Here is a 21192-nt window from a genome sequence, read left to right as displayed (position 1 = left end):
TTATATAATTATCTGTCCCTAATATTTCACAAAGGTTGGGGATTAGCGTTATCAATCTATAATTAGAAAACTGTTTTCTTCCTTTCTTATGAACTGGCTGAATTATCGTTATTTCACTGCCACATTTCTTTACGTTATACTAGACGAGTTAGTCTCAACATTTTAGTCTCCAACAATTCTAAGGTCAGCGCGACGTGTTTGCCTAATTGCCCTGGTGAGTCTATCAAGATACTATGAAATATCAGTATTTGAAGAGCGACACTTTTGAACAACTTTGCATTTAGCAAATTTGACTGCTGCAGACATGCTGTGCATTAGAGCTACAAGATTCTGCATTACCAGTGTGTGTTGTCTCCCCCCTATACTGATTATTTAAGGCTGAGATGCCTCATTGCTTTGTCCTTCAATTCCTACTCTTTTGCCAGAATAACTTGCACTGACACCACCACCCACAAGTTTTAGTACTTACCTTAGGGAATTACATTTTAAGAATCACCAATAGACAAATGCATATGCAAAATTATCCCAGCTTTTGAAACAATTAGTTCCTTCCTCAGGAAGGAAAGAGGGATAGATTGGGAAGGTTCAAAACAAAGATCAGGTCACTCTGACTTCAGAATGAGGAGGACTCACCTGTTGCAAGGAAACTGTCAGCACTTGGGGAAAGGTAGGGCACTACATCTGCAACATTCTGACAGTTAACAAGTGACTCGCATTTATCTGGTGATTGCAGTAATACAGGCAAAGGGAGAATGAAATGGTTGGATTGTAAACTGAATTCTGTTCCCTCAATTATGGAACACATATTTTTGTCATTATGAATTACTTATACATATAGGAGCTTTATCGGCCATACATTTACATAACAGTTGGTGGTTCACCAGTTTTGTGGGTAGGAAAAACTTGAGCTGACTGCTGTTTCAAACTTTTCTTTTATACCAATACATCTGAACTGAAATATCATTGCCATCAATATACAATGTAGTGTATGAGAACAATATAATTAACTGGCAAAATTAAAGAAACGTCTGCCAATATCTTCCTATATTTTACATCTTAAAACTCTGGTCCCTGGTTTATTTTTCTGAACATTCCCCACTGAACAGAGGACAATTAAACAGGTGTTGCTTGCATTTTCAGCATTATTACCATATTGTGTGAATTCAGCTTTTCACAAAACATATGAACAATCAGATGATGATATAAAAGGCAAGGCATATTAATGTGATTCATTGTAGTAGATTGTCCTCCCTTCACCCGTATGGGGCCATTTTAGGCATTTAAACCTGCAGTACAAAAGACCGCAGTAAGGACAATAGCTGCATCAGATTCCATTCCTTAATCTTCAACAACTCTGCAGTAAATATCCAATTCTATATTTATTTTAAATATTTGAAGCTTGTTTATACTGGAATCGTGTAACATTTGTTCCAAACAAAAATGTATCAAAATTATGTTATATCGGGTGTAACAATCAGAAGATGATGCTACTCAAGTTCCAAAATATTTAGTAAGAGCTTCTTACAAAATATCATTGCAGTGAACAGTTTCATTGATTAATGGCACTTAACAGGTATCATTACCTGCCTCTCAGTAAGGAACATCACTGCATAAATTAACAATATTATAATTATGTAACTATGAACTTCATTTTGTTACATTCTATACAACAGTGCCACAACTCTGAAGAATAACTATTCAGTAAAAACATGTACATGAATTTAGCTTTCATATTAAAATATTATACAAAAATATTTTTTGTTATTTGTCACTTAGTTTGCAGAAAACGTTCCTTCCCATATTTCATCTCTCTGTTTTGCTGCTAACCGTTTCTTCTCTGTAACAAGAAAAAGAATCTTCATGTTAGCATTATCTATAATATATGTGTGTTTACATTATATAAATTTCGAGATACAGCACTCATATTCATTACCTCTGGCCTCCCTTAGAAGTCGTCTTTCAGCTTCACGCTCTTCTCTTGTAACATTTACTTTGACACCCAAGGCTCCAGTAACCAGACGTCGAGCCAGTGCAGCACACGTTTCTGGCCTTACTTTGTAAGGCTGAAGGAATTCTGCTGATCGCCGTGCCTTCATTCGTGATTCATGGCTTGCCTCTCTCAGCGGACGAGTTTTAACAAAGGGATGTTCTGCTGCCAAAACTTCAGCAGCTGTGAAAATTACAGCAAACTTAAAAGAGTAACGGAACACAGGGCGATCACTAAAAAGTGACATTACAAAGGTAGAATAAAGAAACAACTTTAAAGACATAACTGCCTTTTTCACTTCAAATAAAGAAAAAAATAATTAGTTTAATTCTTGCAAGTGATACTGTGTATCCAAAGGACATAAAAGTTCTTGTCCTCAGACAGATTAACATTGTTTGAAACAATGATTAAAATGAAAGTTGATCTGTGATAAGTATTTCATTTTAAAGGGTTTAACCTTAAATGTAATGTAATAGTAGCGTCCACTGTCAGCTCAGTTTGGAACGGGCAGTGGTGGAAATTTCCAACAAGGACAACCTAGACAATACATACTGGGCGGTTTTCTCAAACTTTCACTACCAGAGCCGGTGTAGATAGTAAACTATTAACCAGACAGGTAGCATACTTTATAGAAATGAGGTTCAGACTGTGCACTGCAGGATTTGCATTGTTAGTAGTGTTTGTGTATCAGTGTGCATTACAATTGCAGATAATCAACAAGGAACTGGATAAGGTGAAGAGGGCTTTCCTTGCAAAACTGCTGTATCAAAACAACAGCGATAGTACTGCTGCTCTTCATGAGTATCATGCATTGAAGGAATACATATTGGTTCTCTTTCTGCAATGAGGTTGAAGAACATGATTAGGAAGTTTGAATTAACCGGCAATTTAGGAATTGCTCCTGGGATGGGGGTTCCCAATAGCCAATTGTGTCACAAATTGTTGAAGAAGTTTCTGTTGCCACTGCTGAGAGTGCTGGATGCAATGTGTGATCTTCAGGCAGTGCATGAGCTATTTCATGACAGCTGAACATTCCATGGACCACCACTTAAAATCAAAAGTGCCGCAAACAACTGTGGAAGACCAATGACCTCAGCAGTTTAAAGCTGTGATTTGATCTGTGAGGCATGTTCAATTAACCATTGTAGATTTTCAGTAATGAGACAAGCCATGTCATTTTCCTAACTGGCACTATTTTGCAAGTAGTAAAACTGGTGAGGTCGTTTGGACAGGCACTCTATCATACAATCCCATAACAGTGTAGCTATTGTTGACTCAAAAACATTATATATCAGAATATTCTGTTGGCTGCTGACAAATTCCCCCCCCCCCCTCAAAAAAATCTTAACCACTGGTATAGACAGACATCAACACTGTAAATATGGTACCCAAAGACATGTCAATGAGATGTTAGTAATATTATTATTTTCTATGTTTTGAAATTTTAGGTCGTCAGGTTTTGAACATCAGTAAATTAATAACGAAATTGAGACAGGGCAAAATATCAAGATGGTGGCCATTTTTTATACATATAGCATTTTGATAGAAAGTTTAATCAAGGGGCAAACCTTAGTGGTAGCCAATTGCCACTACTTACCAACAAGTGAGCTGCTAAAAATTCCTAGTGCATGTGTATTATCCACCCATTTAATTTCAAAGCCACCATTTTTATAAGGAGAAAATATGGTGACCAGATCTTCCGTTTTAAATGCTGCTGGAAAATTATATATTTCAACAACATGAGAAAATTCATCACCAGGATCAAGAATAATTTCTGGCTTATTTTGGTAACCATTGTAATCAGACTTGGGCTTTTCAATTTTCACTGAGCCAACAGCATTTGTTATCTGTGGATCAAAAACAAAAGTAAGTATGTCACTTTTGTCAGAAAATTTAGAATTGTTAGTTTATAACTAGGCATTGTAAAAATAGTCAAAGAAACTGAAAATACAACAAATACAGCACTAAAAACACTACTCTTAACACGTCTTACCTAATGTTATACCCCTTAGAAAATGCTCTAAACATGTGAGGAGGCTTAAATTCATATAATGATAAAGTGTTTGAGCTTCTTACATGGTGAACATAAGGGTCAAAATTACTAAAAAAGAAGTATAAAATAAAGTTTGTAGAAGTGCGCGTATGAGTGTGCAGGAGGGGCGGGGGCTTGGAGTTAACCGCGCTCAACGGCTAGGTTATCAGCAGGGGAGTGAAACTCTTATGTGGGACTGCCCATAACATGATGTTTGTTTGCTGCCGGGCCACTTTGAGTGCTACAAGTTTATCAGTCAGTCATCTTGCTTTCCTATTTTCCTCCACGTTTGTTCTTGTTTCGTAGTTAATAGAACTGGTTTCATCACATTGTACTTCTGATTACAACTTCTTGCGTGTATTGCTCTCTTTTTGAACTGCTTTGTAAATATGTCACTCATATACACTCCTGGAAATGGAAAAAAGAACACATTGACACCGGTGTGTCAGACCCACCATACTTGCTCCGGACACTGCGAGAGGGCTGTACAAGCAATGATCACACGCACGGCACAGCGGACACACCAGGAACCGCGGTGTTGGCCGTCGAATGGCGCTAGCTGCGCAGCATTTGTGCACCGCCGCCGTCAGTGTCAGCCAGTTTGCCGTGGCATACGGAGCTCCATCGCAGTCTTTAACACTGGTAGCATGCCGCGACAGCGTGGACGTGAACCGTATGTGCAGTTGACGGACTTTGAGCGAGGGCGTATAGTGGGCATGCGGGAGGCCAGGTGGACGTACCGCCGAATTGCTCAACACGTGGGGCGTGAGGTCTCCACAGTACATCGATGTTGTCGCCAGTGGTCGGCGGAAGGTGCACGTGCCCGTCGACCTGGGACCGGACCACAGCGACGCACGGATGCACGCCAAGACCGTAGGATCCTACGCAGTGCCGTAGGGGACCGCACCGCCACTTCCCAGCAAATTAGGGACACTGTTGCTCCTGGGGCATCGGCGAGGACCATTCGCAACCGTCTCCATGAAGCTGGGCTACGGTCCCGCACACCGTTAGGCCGTCTTCCGCTCACGTCCCAACATCGTGCAGCCCGCCTCCAGTGGTGTCGCGACAGGCGTGAATGGAGGGACGAATGGAGACGTGTCGTCTTCAGCGATGAGAGTCGCTTCTGCCTTGGTGCCAATGATGGTCATATGCGTGTTTGGTGCCGTGCAGGTGAGCGCCACAATCAGGACTGCATACGACCGAGGCACACAGGGCCAACACCCGGCATCATGGTGTGGGGAGCGATCTCCTACACTGGCCGTACACCACTGGTGATCGTCAAGGGGACACTGAATAGTGCACGGTACATCCAAACCGTCATCGAACCCATCGTTCTACCATTCCTAGACCGGCAAGGGAACTTGCTGTTTCAACAGGACAATGCACGTCCGCATGTATCCCGTGCCACCCAACGTGCTCTAGAAGGTGTAAGTCAACTACCCTGGCCAGCAAGATCTCCGGATCTGTCCCCCATTGAGCATATTTGGGACTGGATGAAGCGTCGTCTCACGCGGTCTGCACGTCCAGCACGAACGCCAGGTGGAAATGGCATGGCAAGCCGTTCCACAGGACTACATCGAGCATCTCTACGATCGTCTCCATGGGAGAATAGCAGCCTGCATTGCTGCGAAAGGTGGATATACACTGTACTAGTGCCGACATTGTGCATGCTCTGTTGCCTGTGTCTATGTGCCTGTGGTTCTGTCAGTGTGATCATGTGATGTATCTGACCCCAGGAATGTGTCAATAAAGTTTCCCCTTCCTGGGACAATGAATTCACGGTGTTCTTATTTCAATTTCCAGGAGTGTACTAATTGTGTTCTGCTTGCATTCGTAATATTGGGCATGGGAAATGATTCCATATAAAACAGAAGCTGCTTTTGTTGCATTGTGTTCTGTGGACTTCTGTGTATTTGTTACTGCTTACATGCCTGTGTGTGAACTGCTTAATTTAAATGCACTGTAAGTACACTGATTTTGTTCTTCTTTAATTCTGTTTGCATCTACTTTCCATACTTTCTCCCAATTAATGGAAAACTCCACGTTAGCAGGTTTTGTCAGTATTGGTATTTAACTTTATTACATCCTGTCTTAGATGCCAATAATTTTACATGTTATTAACATATACTATAACAGTACATTTTAAAAGAAGTCAATGAAAATTTCGGTGGGGACCGTTAAATGTGCGAGTACAAAAACTGGATGAGAAGAGATGTAACATAGAATATGAGTAATACACTTACAATGCAATTAAATTGAGCAGCTTAGATACAGATTTGTTAACAGTAACAAATAGACCCGAGTCCACAGAATACCATGAGACAAAACCAGCTTCTGTTTAGTGTGGAACAAAAACAAATATGGAATCATTTATCCCACCCAATATTGTGGATGTGAGCACAAATTAAGCAGAATATGGAGCAAAATATCTACAATGCAATTCAAAGAGTGCAATACACACAAGGAGCTTGTAATTAGGAGCATTATTTCGACTTGATAACAGGCACAGGGTCAAAATTTCAATATTAGGTTTTACAGCTTAACACACTTTCCCACTAGACTCGCCCATTGAAGCATACTTGAAAAATATTATCATCTAGTACTCTTATGACACAGCCCAAGAATATAGATAGTTGTGCCTTATTTTCCTGAATTTGGTGTCTACTGCCAACCCACTTTGAGCACTGTCAGTCGCTGTTTCCTTACCCTAACATGGGTCTTGCAGTGCTATTATTCTGAAGTCCTATGGTCGTCAGCACCCTTACACATATTAAAGGAAATGAATGTAGATAAAATAACTGACACAGTTGTCACACAGTGCGGAGGAAACCTATACAACACCACTCATTCACTCAGGCCCACCTCACTCGCATCAATCCACACACTCAGTCTCTCTCACAAGTTACAAGAAAACAGAGATAGGAGAAAGGGGCTATATATGGAATTAAAACATAAGTAAAATGACAGAGGAGCTAAAAGTGAGACACAGGGAAATGTGACCAGTTGACCACTTATGAAAAACATGGATGAGCCTGTCATCCAGTTAATACATTAAGAACACCTCAAAATTTTAGGAAACAAGTTGGACATATCATAAAATCTTAAAACTTTAACCAAATTCATTTGAATATCACTTAAAATAGATGTCAGACCTGTCAGCAAATCTGCCACTGCCTTCAGGTCTGAAAATAAAACACAGTGTAATAAAATGTGATCTGTAGTCATAAGCACCACTGGAGGGTCCTTTCCCCGAACAAGAAGCCACATGTCATAGGGCTGTGGCCTAGGGGAAAAGAAGTGGAGGACCTCGTCCTGTCTGCATGGCTGGAAGAAGGCACACCATAGCCGCATTGTGGACTTTACTAGATGGAGCTTATTGTCTGCACTTCCAGCGATACATCTTCCCATCAATGCACGACTCTACGTCAACAATGAGACAATAGCCTGCAGGGGGATGGTACACGGAACTAAGTGAAGATCACAACACGCCTCTTTGGCTGCTACATCCACCCTTTCATTCCCCACAAAATCCATGTTTCCTGGCACCCAGGAGAAAGACACCTCCTTCCCCAGCCTTTGTAAGTGGAGAAGGGCATCATGAATATCCCGGACTACTACGTCGGCTGCATACCAGCAGTGCAGAGACTCAAGGGCACTCAGGGAGTTTGAACAGATGAAGAATTTAGCAGGCATGGCACAACTCATCTGCTCCAGTGCCCTCAGGATTGTAGATAACCTGGCATTGATTACACTGAACTCTGGAGGCAACCGCGAGGACACAACTGGGGAAACAACAGAGCTGTCAATGGAATCCATTTTTAGACACAGCCACATAGCTCTAGTGATAATTTGAAATGTCAAAATATCACACTTTCTCTCCTGTACAGCATGAAATTTAAAATTACTCTGGGTGACAATCAGTTAAAACTCCAGATTTGAACCTGTACGTGCCTGACACCAAGAGACTTCAACACAAGTCGCACGTCGCCCAAATAGCCTCACTGCCCATGGAAGACTGGTAAGGAGGTGCTCCATAGCTGGATGAGCAATGGTGTAATTGCTGGTGAACTGGGAGTGGAGAGCAATGCACACGTATGACACAAAATGGGGAATTGCCGTTGGATGGTAAGAGGCGGTTCATCAGCCTCAGCACAGAGACTGGGTACGGGGTTGGGCCTTTAAGCACCCATGGACAGCCTGATCCATTCATGGTGAATAGCGTCAATTATTTTCAGGTAAGGCAGCCTTGCTGATCTGTACACAGTGCACACACAATTCAGTCGCAATCAGTTCAGTCGCAATCACACAAATACCCTACAAAACTGGAACAGATTTGTCCTGTCCACTCCCCAAGCTCTGTGGCTAAGACACTTCAAAATGTCCAGTGTCCTCTGGGCCCTTGCCTTCAGGTGTTGACAGTTTGGAATCAAAATTGAGGTCCAAAAACCACAGAGCATCATTAAAAAAGAAGAATGGCATTCTACAACACAATTCCAGTAAATTAAAAATACAATGAGAGAGTGATTGAAATGAGCATGCAAGCATGCACGCACACACACACACACACACACACACACACACACACACACACACAATTTCTTTGCAGAAATGTAAAACCAGTCTTTGCAGCCCACTCCTCCAACCTCTTTAGTACAAGCTATGACTGATGAGTTGCTGCTCTGAGGAACACCATCCACCTGCTAAAAACTATTCAATAACAAGTCACCAACTTGGTACCGAAAAGAGCGCTTTGATAAAGACCAAATGAAAATGGGGCGATGGCCACGGAAGACCTGCTGGTGTCGCTGCCATAGAATATTGTGTCTCCAAGTAGTGTCATATGCCTTAGTGATGTCAAAGAATATACACATACAACTGTGTTTACGTAAGAAAGGCGGCAGCATAGCTGCCCCCACCAGCAGAGTCAGGTTGTCAACAGTGGATCAACATCCCATGAATCCACACTAAGACCATCTTAGGAGCTCCTTGGTCTACAACATCCAGACCAAAGAATGCATAACTATTCACTCCAAGGCCTTTACTACACAGTTTGTTAAGGCAACGCTGCAGTAGCCACTGGGACACATTTGTTCCTTTCCTGCTGTATCGGATTTGGTCATGACCAGGCACAATATCACAAGCCACAGACAGTGCTGACTCTTGCTCCCACAAGGAGAATGGGCAGTTGTAGAACTTTGAGCTGTTGGACTTGGAAGTCCAATTCACCCCGTTCCATGGTGGCATGGTAACAACAGAACAATGGATCCTGGCTGGCAGTGACAGCACCGATCACACACTTTTACTTGATCCCTGAGCAGAAGGTGTTGGGAGCAGAAGCTTGCGATCAGCTCATTGCACATTGGCTGCTGGGATGAGCCTGTCTTCTTTTACCAGATCCAGGAGCTTATAGCATATAAAAGAAATGAATGGATAATGGATTACTGTGCCACAGAAATGATATGATAATTTGTGGCAAGGGGCTGGAACAACCAGGTACAGCCTCTTCACTTAGATTTGTAAATAAATTTTACAATCATTACACAAAACACAACAGACAGTGCTACACTATTAATAATTTTACTATGGCTACTTATTGTTGAAGGTGCACAATACTGTTGGGTAGCTAAAGTTGGCAATGAGCATAAATATTAGAATTCCACCGATCATAGAGAGGATAAGTTAAAGTGTGTGACCTGCAGTCATTGCAAAATGCTCTGCTGTCTGGGCGATGTCTCCAGGAGTTTTTTGGAGACACCAGTTTCAACAACGCCACTATAGGTAACCGACTGCCTACATCGGAAATCCTCCAGACAGCTTCCCATGCTGTAGTTGTCGAGCAGTACAGTTGATGGAGTCCAGGAGAAATTGTCATGACCTTTTCTTGTTCTCCTTGAGGACGCATCAAGCGTTGGCCCTGCTAAGTGAAAGTCTGAGAGGTTTTCTGATGTTGGGCAGCACTTAAAACAGTCGCACCCACACGTCTGACTCTGATTACTGAACGGCACTCTTCAGTCCACCATGAACGGCACTCTTCAGTCCACCAAAGGACAGACAGTCATGACATGTCAGCAGCCTGGTGTACCACTCGCGTGATGTGGTCCACCCAATCTTGGATGCTGTCAAAGTTCAAATACAGACAGCTGGTTGAACACAGTCCAGTTGGCTCTTCTGATCATCCATCATGGCTGTATACTTTCAGGGAGAGCTTCATCCAGCAGGTGAAGTGGTCAATGGAACGAAAGTCATATGTGACTTCCCACTGAGTCCACAAGGGCTAGAGAGCTAAAAGAGAAGTTGATGGCTGAGGATGACCCAGTAGCACAGAAATGGGTGGGAGTTGTTGAGGATGTCATGAGGCTCTCCAAAACCTGACCCCTGGGGCAAGTACAGGTCGAACCCCACAATACATTATGGCCACTGAAGTTTTCCAGTAGCAGAAACTGTCAGGTAAGATCCACGAGAGCCTCAGTCTATTAAATCTTGCGGAGGTAAGAACAGTGCTCAAGCAAGCAGTGATCCTCTGATACACATGAATTTCAATTGCAACTGCTTGTCGGTCTGTAACCAGGAGGAGAATAGCGGAGTAGTGTGCGTTATCTACTAACACAGTGACTCTTCCCCTAGCCCTATCCCAGTTGGGTCATTCTTGCAATGGAAGGTACAGTCCTGTAGTACCAGATGCTTTAAAATGTATTTCCACAAGCACAAAAGCACAGGGGGTGCTCTTGTGCTAGGAGTTTCAATTCTTCCACATGGCGTGAACCCATTGATGTTCCATTATAGTATGGGAGCCATTTATCACAGGGGTAGCACTTTCACCCCATCTTTCTGATGGAGGGGTGGAGAGGGGGGGGGGGGAGGAGCCCACAGTGGGTGGAGGTTTGGTCTCAGGGCAAGATGAGTGCCCCAGGCCGACATCAAGGTCCATCAGAACTGAAGAGTAATCACGAGAGATTCAGAGCAACATCGACATAGTCAGACTGCTTACTTCCCACCAAAGTCAGTGGCAGATTCTTTGACTCTGACTTCATTTTTTTGCTTGGGAATGCTTGAGAGAGACAACTACTGAAGTGGTGGTATTGGCAACATTGCATTGCAACATCGACCTTCTGATGTTCTGAGGGGAGGTACGGGTTTCTAAGTAACAGCTGCAACACAAGTTCATTGATAAACACAGGTACTAGTGCTGACACTAGTTGCCTATATTTGTGTAGCAACATTGGTGTTCAGAATTGGCTGTTTAAGAACAGAAGCAAAGTAGTAAACGTGGGGGGCAGCATGGCCTTGTACACCTTTAGGCCTCATCATACGGCATGTACTTTGTTCTTGTACCTTCTGTTCTTCAAGATATACGCTGCAATCCCTACACCAGACAGGGTGATCCCTGGAGTAGTTCACACACTTCAAAGGATATGGACAAGCGACTCCTTCATGGGTTGTCTTACCACATTTGATGCAAACACGTGGCTTCTCCTTTACACCCAAGAGTACTATGCCCAAAGCACGCACTGGGTACAGGACAAACTGCCACACGCCTGCGAAACCTGCCTTGATGTGCTCTGGAAGTTTTATGCTGTTAAAAGTGAGTATGACTTAACCCTGATTGCCATCTACCCTTTCCATTACATTTTGGGTCAACAATGGCTTCTTGGGCCCATTCAGGTTTATGTTTGTCTTTGGGAAGATGAACCAGATCCCTCGCATCAAACATTTCTACTGTCATTCAAGGTGATACGGAGCTCAGTCTTGCTGGCAAATCCCCAACGCTTTTGGCTTTCTGTATGTTTGTCACTTTTTGGGAACTTGAGATTTCGACCAAGTGTCCCATTTCGCAACCGCTTAAGCGATTTCAATTCATCTGCAATCCCCTCTAAATCCCTTCGAATTTGAAAAGGCAAGACATTTTCAACCTGCCATCTTTGCTTTTAACTAATAAACACATTCTAACTAATAGCATGTATTTTGTTACTATGTACACCAGAGTTCTGAAATATTCCTGAGTCTGGATGAATCGCTACATAAGACCTCTTGTTAGATTTGGTGTTAATCCACCAATTCTGAGGAGGGGACGGGGGAAGGGGGGGGAGCAAATTCCAAGTGTTTCAGCTCAGCCTCACAAGCAGCTAGGGCTGTAAGGGTACACCCAGACAGAGCTCCACTTGCCTGAGTAAGCATTATACAACTGACGTGCAGCGGTTTCCTCAGAGGCTGCCTGCTAATGATTGTTCTACCTCAACAGCCCTACATCTCGTAGCAAACAGCACACCTCGAAATCAAGTGATTTTTTATATAGGTTTTTACCCTCCTTGCAATCTGGGCGGCCAAGCCAAGATCCCCATTCCCTGTGACATACCGTTCCACCATCAAACCACACATTGGTTGCTGAAGCATGCCCGGAGTTTACTGTAACAGAGGACTCATGGCACTTACCAGTCCCCAGTTCAGGAGCATCAGTGTTGCCAAACCCCTACCCAGCAAATGAATGCTGAGACCCTGAGGATTTTGTAGAAGTGCTGCATCCAATGTCTACAGGAAAAGATAAGGGCTGGGGCTCTGAAATCTAGCAAAGATGCAAAAACCCAACCACAACCATAATTACAAGTATAGTAATCACAGCTTGGTGACAAACTCAATCACACTGGCTGTACAACATTTGAGCTGGAGGGAGGGGAGGGAGCAGTGGCAGCAGCAGGTGGGGGGAGGGGAGGGCACAAGGAAAGGGATGCGGTCAACTAATAAATGTATCATGTTAGCTGACAAACTGATTTCAATACAACAATCACATCAGATTGGAAGTGGTTCAACCGACTGTATTGTGCACATCCATGGTGTATTGCCCAAGTTGCCATGACAGAAGATACTGATATGGCTTCAAGATGAGAAAATTTGTTACCTTTCATAACAGAATTTGATAGTTACAGACAATTAATATTAGCAGTTTCTTATAATGTAGAAATAAAGAAACCGCTGCTGTTAAAATGAGAGGTTTTGCTGCCTGCAGGCATCTGAATATCGTACATTTCTCTGAAACCTTTCTCCTCCAGAATTCAACATCAGTCCAAAAACTAACCTTAACAATGTACTATCCTGTAAAAGAAAACAATGTGTGTGTACTCTGATTATTACGTCGTGGTAACGTTATCAACTTGGTATTTACTGTAGTAAGTGCTTTGTTATGTGAAAATCAGCAGGGCAGTGTCAATAAAACGTAACATGAACAAAGATCATGAATAGTTCACGGGCTTCACTCAAAAGATGTCCAAATACATATCTCAAAATATTAAAGAGGAGGATCTAACAGGTAAAATATTTTGTAGACTATTTGGTATGCATCACATGCACAAATTTGTTGTAGAATCAGATAATCAACCACTTCAGTTGTGAATAGTTTTACAGGTTCAAAACAATGACCGGTCTTGGGTAATTATAAGCCCATCTTCAACTGTACAAGAGCGGTGGTGCGTGTGACCACAGCACACACTGCGGGCAGGTGACTGCCACATGTGAAGCCGGCTTCACGTGCAGTCGTCACCTGCCCACAGCCTGGTGTTCACAATGTACAGCGGCCATGCATCCCACCATTCTTGCACATCAGAAGAAGGGCTTATAACTGGTCATGTTTTTGAACCAGTAAAACTATTTATGCTGGAGCAGTTACTTATCTGATTTCAATATGAAGCTCAGCTGGAGATGTCCTACCTCCCAATTCTTATACAAATTTATTATCATATCAATATGGATGTAGGCTGCAGAAATTACACCGTGATTAAGAGCTCTGCAAAGGATACAGTAGTACGACGAGCTGTTTTGGTCTGAAGACAACGACGATCATGACAACAATGAAGACTACTATTATTACTACTACTACTACTACTATTACTATGCAGACACTATAGTGTGGCTGTTTTGCTCTATGGTTGCTTAACGTACTGCTAGCAGTCAAGCCTGTACCACTGCTTTTACAGCTCTACCAACTGTTATCAAATGCCTTGTGTATATTATACTATGTTTTGTGTTGTGCGTTACTTGTTCTCTCATTTTGAAGTGAGTGAAGACACTACTCTAGTTTTATCGTGGGGTTCGAGTACGGCTCCTGTGACCCCTAAAAGGAAAGGGTCGTTTGTAATAACAAGTGGTGCAGGTGGAAAACAAGTGCAAAAAGCTCTTACACCCTTTCACTCAGGCCCTTATAGGAGCTGTCACTTGCACTGGCAGAAGTTTACGGACCCTGGACAGGAACAGGAATTTTACCAGCTCTCATTGTGGTGAACCACGTGGGACTTCTGAGAAGAAAAGGTCAGTTTCAGTTCTAATTTGTACTGTACAAGTACCTAGTTGTTATATTCAACAATGCTTCCACCTAGGCACCTTCAGGTTGAATTGAGTTACTTTTCTTTTGTTTCTCTCTGAAGAGATACAATAACAAGGTGTATACGGGGACAAGGAAAAAAAATTCCCGGATTATTCCTGGATTTCTCCTGGATATCCCATTTAAAAAATATGCTTTTTCCCGGGCGAAAATACACTTTTTCTGTGCTAAGTGACAGTATGTTTTCCGTAGATTTTCCCTCGGAACTTAAAAAAAAAAAAAAGGACGGGGCAGAGAAGTTTTGGAGAGACTTTTAATTAAAAAAGGAAAGAAGTTTTGGAAAGACCTTTGATTTGCAGCAACATATACGCTGCATATTTTTGTATTACGAAAGTATAAATTTGAATTGCACCAAACACAGCACGTTAGTTTCCGGAGCGTAGAAACCAAGGTTGCGATGTCCTTTTGTAAGCGAGTCATATCTCAAGCCACGAGATCTCGCCAGCTGATGACAGCAGCTATTCAGAGCAGAGGACACGTGTTATAGTCAGCCAATAGCAAGATCACTGGTTACATAGCGCGAACACGCAATAGGAAAAGTTAACGGTTTACATTAATGTACACAGTACTGTATATCTACAAGAAAAGCTAAGCTTTCACATATAATTTTGGCCTCTAAGATTGACACGCTACAACAAAGCTAAATTTTCACATGTAATATTGATTTTTTTTTTTTTTTTTTTTTTTTTTTTGGCGTGTGTTATACTTTAAGATACATCACACAAATGTGTCAGTAAATTTAAAATTCTGACATAAATGTCTCGGCTCGAAATTCTTGTAAGTGGCTGGTCCTCAAACTGTTCAGTTTCAAATGCTCTGTGATTTAGATATCCATCCCACTTTCTCACACGTAACATAATTCATCTTGCGTAAAAAGAAATTTACTTTGAAAGTAATGCTTTTCTAACCACCGTCCGCAATACTATCCGGAGACTGTTAGAAATAGGTTCAATTTACCAGTTGCCAGAGAGCGTCAGAAAAACAGGCATTATTGTGCGTGTGCAACTGTATCTGTGTAGGAAGCCCGCAAGTTCGTGTGTATTAAGCTTGTCAGTGTCGTTTTTGGGATGTAAATTTTCTTGGAATACCAGTACTCTGCAATCTCATTTTTGGTTCTTTATTATGGCATAATGCCATATATGGCAGAAGATGATAACGTGCACTTGAAATTCAGCTTCGCTTGGAACTAGGCAATACTGTAGAATGAAACACTTCGTTTCAAATAAAATGACTGCCTCAGCGGAAAGATTATTAAAGCCAAATTTCTTTAGCAAACTTGCGAAATTAACTTCACTGTTCTGCAGGGCGATTAATGCTTGACTGCTACAAACTTGGAAATAAAATAAAATCAGAAAACTGAAATTAATAATATACTTTTGCCCTCCGTAATTATGTGAATGTATTTTAATTCACTTGATAACTTCCGGCCACAGAAATCCGTTTTGTTTTCATTTGATGTGGGAGCTGTACACAAGGAGAAGCAGCGAAATCACTTAACGTAAACACGGGTCACGTGGAGAACCCCCTCCCCACTACAACTCTGTGCAAGCATGAATCTGGCAGCTAGGATGTGGGAGAAAAATTTTTCTCGTTTGCATCTGGCTGCTTGCTGCTACTACCGATACAGCTAACAGCCAAACTTCAAGTAGTGGGAGAAGGTACTGCTTATACGCGAGTCAAGTGCGCATGCGCAACAGACCACTGGCAATTGGTCAAACGAACCTTACATGAACAGTTGTGACGTCATGCTCATAGCAAGCCGTTTATTGTTACGAAGAATTACAGTCTGCGCCCTATGGCCTTTGACATATTTTTGCCATTTGCAGACGCTTGTGCGTGCACGGTGTTTTGTTGTTGTAAATTGCACATTTCCTTTGCCACTAAAGTTTTATTTTTTTCCCTCTCGTTTATATTTTATTGCTGCAGTATCATTCTCCAGTAGCAGGGCACAATAACATTCTTTGCTAGAGAATCAATTCTCAGTCAAAATTACAAAAATTTAACTGAAAGCTAAAACAATGAAAAATTCCCAGGTTTTTCCCGGATTTTCCGGTTGTCCCAGGTCGTAGACACCCTGAATAATACTGATGAAGTTCATGACTTCCGTAAATTAGTAACAAGAAATTCATCACGGAGTTCTACAAGCAAAAGAAAATAGTACCCATCATGTCAGAACTTCTCCTGCTGCACGAGATGATATACTGGTGATGGGACATTCTCTCTTAAAGTACCTAAGCCGACTGGACTGTGTGGAGATCCATACTTGACAAAAGAAATTGTTACCAGAATGTGGTGATAGTGGTCTTACCGTGACATTTCCTTGTGCTAATCAAAAGCATCAGAGATGTTCGCAAAGACATCAATAGCAACCCAAACTTGTGCCACACCAGACTCACTGCACCATGCACAAATGCATGGCGCTGAGCAGCACAGAATGGTGCTTAGCAGTGCATAATGGAGCTTAGTGCTCGTAGGTGCATAGCAATGTTTTGATGCACATGCGTGCAGTTCAACAACAATAGAAAATGAGAAATGCCATCCCAACAGAGCTGCACGGGAACAAAACATTTCCTCTGATGTGCTGACACTACACAGAACTTATTCTTTGTTGTGCAGAGGGGATACTTCCCAGCTTAACAACTGCACTGGCCACTGATGGTAGAAATCAAAAGATGTCATGGGTGTTACGGCATGGAGATGTGTCTCCAGAAGAATGACAATGGCAAGTGTTCGATCAAAAACTGTATTTGTCAGGCAAGAGGAGCTAAATACCTGGGTGAAATGGACACAAGGAGACTATCATGGGCAAATGATTTCTGACAATTTCCAGAAAGTTTATTTGAAGATGGTGCTCCCGAATCTGCTGCCCAATTTTGTCACTGCCATGGACTCTTGTTGTAGGCAGGTGGACATAATACCCATAATACCTCAATATTTTACCCAAGGGTGTTGATAATCGAGTGACTGGATGGGGGGGGGGGGGGAGGGGGGGGAGGGGGGGGGGGAGGGGGAGGAAGAGGAGCATAAAACACAATGAAAGCATTAAAAAGGCTGGCCTACGTGCTCTAGCAAAGGCAGGCAAACGTAATGAAAAGAATCAAGCTGTCAATTTATGCAAAAGAGTGTAGATCACACTGTGCTTCATCTGCCACTATAGAAGTGTGACCTGAATGCTGAATTGGCATAGAGAAGATTAAACATTATATACGGGGAGCACTATTTCTGATGAGACGTCTGCAGTAAACCCTCAGACAGCATCTTTCACTCTATTACTGCAAATGACTGGGAAGAGTGTTGTAGAAAAAAGCAAGAGGTGGAGCATAATTAAAGGAGGTGCGATAGTGTCATAAAAGTAGCATTTGGTGACACGATGATAAATGCTAATGACTAATGATCTTACAAAGACATGATGGAATAGAGGTTTCATCTCGCACAGGCACAGCCTGAACGAACTGTCCTGTACTGACACAGTCAAAAGTGATTAATGCAAGTCATCAAACATTTTTCATGCAACCTGTATACATGATATAAGTTGTAAACAGTTAATTGATCATCTTGGCTGTCAAATATCTGTAATTGGTCTTCTATCAAACATTTAGTTTGTCTATAATTTCATATTGTTCATGGTAACTAATATGTGCATTTTTTAGCAATGTATATCTTCGCCAAACATGTCTAGTAATACAACAGTTTTAGTTTCCATTAAACAACACATTTTGGTTTTCATTATCACCATCCATGAGATCTGCTTTCGCAGATGCTCAAAACAGGGGTGTTGGCAGGTTGCCTTACGAGAGATGAGTGGGGCAGATAGTGACAACGAGCTTTAGACTACCATAGATACCTACAAATAATTCAAATAATTTTGTTGGGATGATGATGATGATGATAATAATAGTACATCTACATCTACATGATTACTCTGCTACGCTCAATAAAGTGCCTGGCAGAGTGTTCAATGAACCACCTTCAAGCTGCCTCTCTTCCATTCCACTCTCTAATGGCGCGCGGGAAAAACAAGCACTTAAATTTTTCTGTGCGAGCCCTGATTTCTATTATTTTATTGTAACAATCATTTCTCCCTACGTAGGTGGGTGCCAACAGAATATTTTTGCAATTGGAGAAGAAAACTGGTGATTGAAATTTCATGAGAAGATCCCGTCGCAACGAAAAATGCCTTTGTTTTAACGATTGCCACTCCAATTCACATATCATGTCTATGGCACTATCTCCCCTATTTCGCGATAATACAAAACGAGCTGCCCTTCTTTAAACTTGTTTGATGTCATCCGTCAGTCCCACCTGATGCGGATCCCACACCACACAGCAGTACTCCAAACTATGGTGGACAAACATGGTATAAACAGTTTCTTTAGCAAAACTGTTGCACCTTCTAAGTGTTCTGCCAATGAATCATAGCCTTTGGTTTGCTCTACCCACAACATTACCTATGTGATTGTTCCAATTTAGGTTATTTGTAATTGTAATCCCTAGGTATTTAGTTTAATTTACAGCCTTTTTTGTGTGACATATCACGTAATTGAAATTTACCGCATTTCTTTCAGTACTCATGTGAATAACTTCACACTTTTCTTTATTCAGGATAAACTGCCACTTTTCGCACCATGCAGATATCTTATCTAAATCATTTTGCAATTCGTTTTGGTCATCTGATGACTTTACAAGACGGTAAATGATAGCATCATCTGCAATCTAAGATGGCTACTGACATTGCCTCGTATGTCGTTAATATAGATCAGACACAATAGAGGGCCTATAGCACTTTCTTGGGGAACTCCAAATATTATTTCTGTTTCACTTGATGACTTCCCATCTGTTACTACAAACTGTGACCTTTCTGACAGGAAATTGCGAATCCAGTCGCACGACTGAGGCGATATTCTATAGGCAAGCAGTTTGGTTAGAAGACACTTGTGAGGAACAGTGTTGAAAGCCTTCTGGAAATCTAAAAATATGGAATCAATTTGACATCCACTGTCGATAGCACTCATTACTTCATGAGTATAAAGAGCTGGTTGTGTTTCGCAAGAATGATATTTTCTGAATTCGTGCTGACTACGTGTCAATAAATCGTTTTCTTTGAGGCACTTCATAATGTTCGGACACAATATATGTTCCAAAACCCTACTGCAAATCGACATTAGTTATATCGGCCTGTAATTCAGCGGATTACTTCTATTTCCTTTTTTGTATATTGGTGTGACTTGAGCAATTTTCCAGTTTTTAGGTATGTATCTTTCTGTGAGCAAGCAGTTGTATATAATAGCTAAATATGGAGCTATTGTATCAACATACTCTGAGAGGATCCTGACTGGTATACAATCTGGACAGAGGCCTTGGCTTTATTAAGTGATTTAAACTGCCTTGTTTCACTGAGGATATCTACTTCTATGTTTCTCATCTTCGCAGTTTTTCTTGATTGTAATTCAGGAATATTTATTTCATTGTCTTTGGTGAAAGAGTATTGATTGCGTCTTGCCACTGGTGTGCTTTACGTACGACCAGAATCTCTTTGGGTGTTCTGCCACATTTCGAGACAGAGTTTCATTGTGGAAATTATTAAAAGCATCTCACATTGAAGTACACGCTATATTTCGAACTTCTGCAAAACTTTGCCAGTCTTGGGGATTTTGTGTTCTTTTAAATTTGGCTTGCTTTTTTCGCTGCTTCTGCAACAGTGACCTCACCCATTTTGTGTACCATGGGGTATAAGTACCATCACATATTAATTTATGTGGTATATATCTTTCAACTGCCATCGATAGTATCTCTGAAATCATTCCCCATCTTTTCTACGCTTATGTGATCAGATCGGAAGGAGTGGAGACTGTCTCTTAGAGGCGTTAAGAGCATTTTTATCAGCTTTTGTAAATAGATGTACTTTGAGTTTCTTTTTGATGGTTGTGAGTGTTATGGCATTCAGCCTAGCAGCAACTGCCTTGGTGTTGCTAATCCCTGTATTCGTCATGATACTCCCTACTTGTCCAGGACTGTTTATTGCTAAGAGGTCAAGTATACTTTTGCAACCATTTACGCTTCACATGGTCTCATGAACTATTTGCTCAAAATAATTTTCTGAGAAAGCATTCAGTATGATTTCGGATGACGTTTTGTGCCTGCCGCCAGCTTTAAATGTATAATTTTTCCGGCATATCGAGGTAGATTGAAGTCACCACTGACTATAACTGTATGAGTGGGGAACCTATTTGAAATGAGATTAAAGTTTTCTTTGAACTGTTCTGCGTCGTCGGGGTCAGTAAAACAATCGAATTAATAGTTTAGTCCAATTGTCACATATAACCTCTACCCATACTATTTCGCAGGTACTATCTACTTCAGTTTCACTACCAGGTGAACTACTACTGACAGCAATAAATATTCCACCACCAACTGTATTTTCTGGATACTTTTAGATCGTTTGAAAAAATTTCAGCTTAACTTATTTCCAGCTTTAGCCAGCTTTCTGTACCTGTAACTATTTGAGCTTCAGTGCTTTCTATTAGGTCTTGGAACTCTGGTTCTTTCCCAACACAGCTACGACAATTCACAACTACAACACCGAATCGTTTCTACACATACTTTACTGTGTTTTACCTGCCCCCTTTTAGATGGACGATCTTTCTGTGGTTCCCTAGGACCCCCTAACCTAAAAAACCGCCCAGTCCCTTCCACACAGGCCCCGCTACCTGTGTAGTTGCCTCTTGTGTGCAGTATATAATAATAATAATAAACAGCAAGCATATTATTAAAGATCCCAATACCACAACAGATAAATGCAGACTT

The 21192-nt window shown here is 41.7% G+C and overlaps 1 protein-coding gene across 1 annotated transcript in view; it reads right to left on the bottom strand.

Moving 5' to 3' along the window:
- Nucleotides 1-1491: 1491 nt before the first annotated feature.
- LOC124796003 overlaps nucleotides 1492-21192 on the bottom strand; it is a 190006-nt gene continuing 170305 nt past the window's right edge. Inside the window, exons 7-9 of the mRNA XM_047260086.1 lie at nucleotides 3585-3834; nucleotides 1934-2170; nucleotides 1492-1837 (exon numbers count right to left, since the gene is read on the bottom strand). Coding sequence (XP_047116042.1) covers nucleotides 1773-1837; nucleotides 1934-2170; nucleotides 3585-3834 — 552 coding nt within the window. The 3' untranslated portion in view covers nucleotides 1492-1772. The remainder of the gene's footprint in view (nucleotides 1838-1933; nucleotides 2171-3584; nucleotides 3835-21192) is intronic.

Source organism: Schistocerca piceifrons, chromosome 4 (assembly GCF_021461385.2).
Source record: "Schistocerca piceifrons isolate TAMUIC-IGC-003096 chromosome 4, iqSchPice1.1, whole genome shotgun sequence".
Taxonomy (NCBI): domain Eukaryota; kingdom Metazoa; phylum Arthropoda; class Insecta; order Orthoptera; family Acrididae; genus Schistocerca; species Schistocerca piceifrons.
Note: the sequence above shows the minus strand (reverse complement) of the source record. Positions and strands in the feature narration are given on the sequence as shown.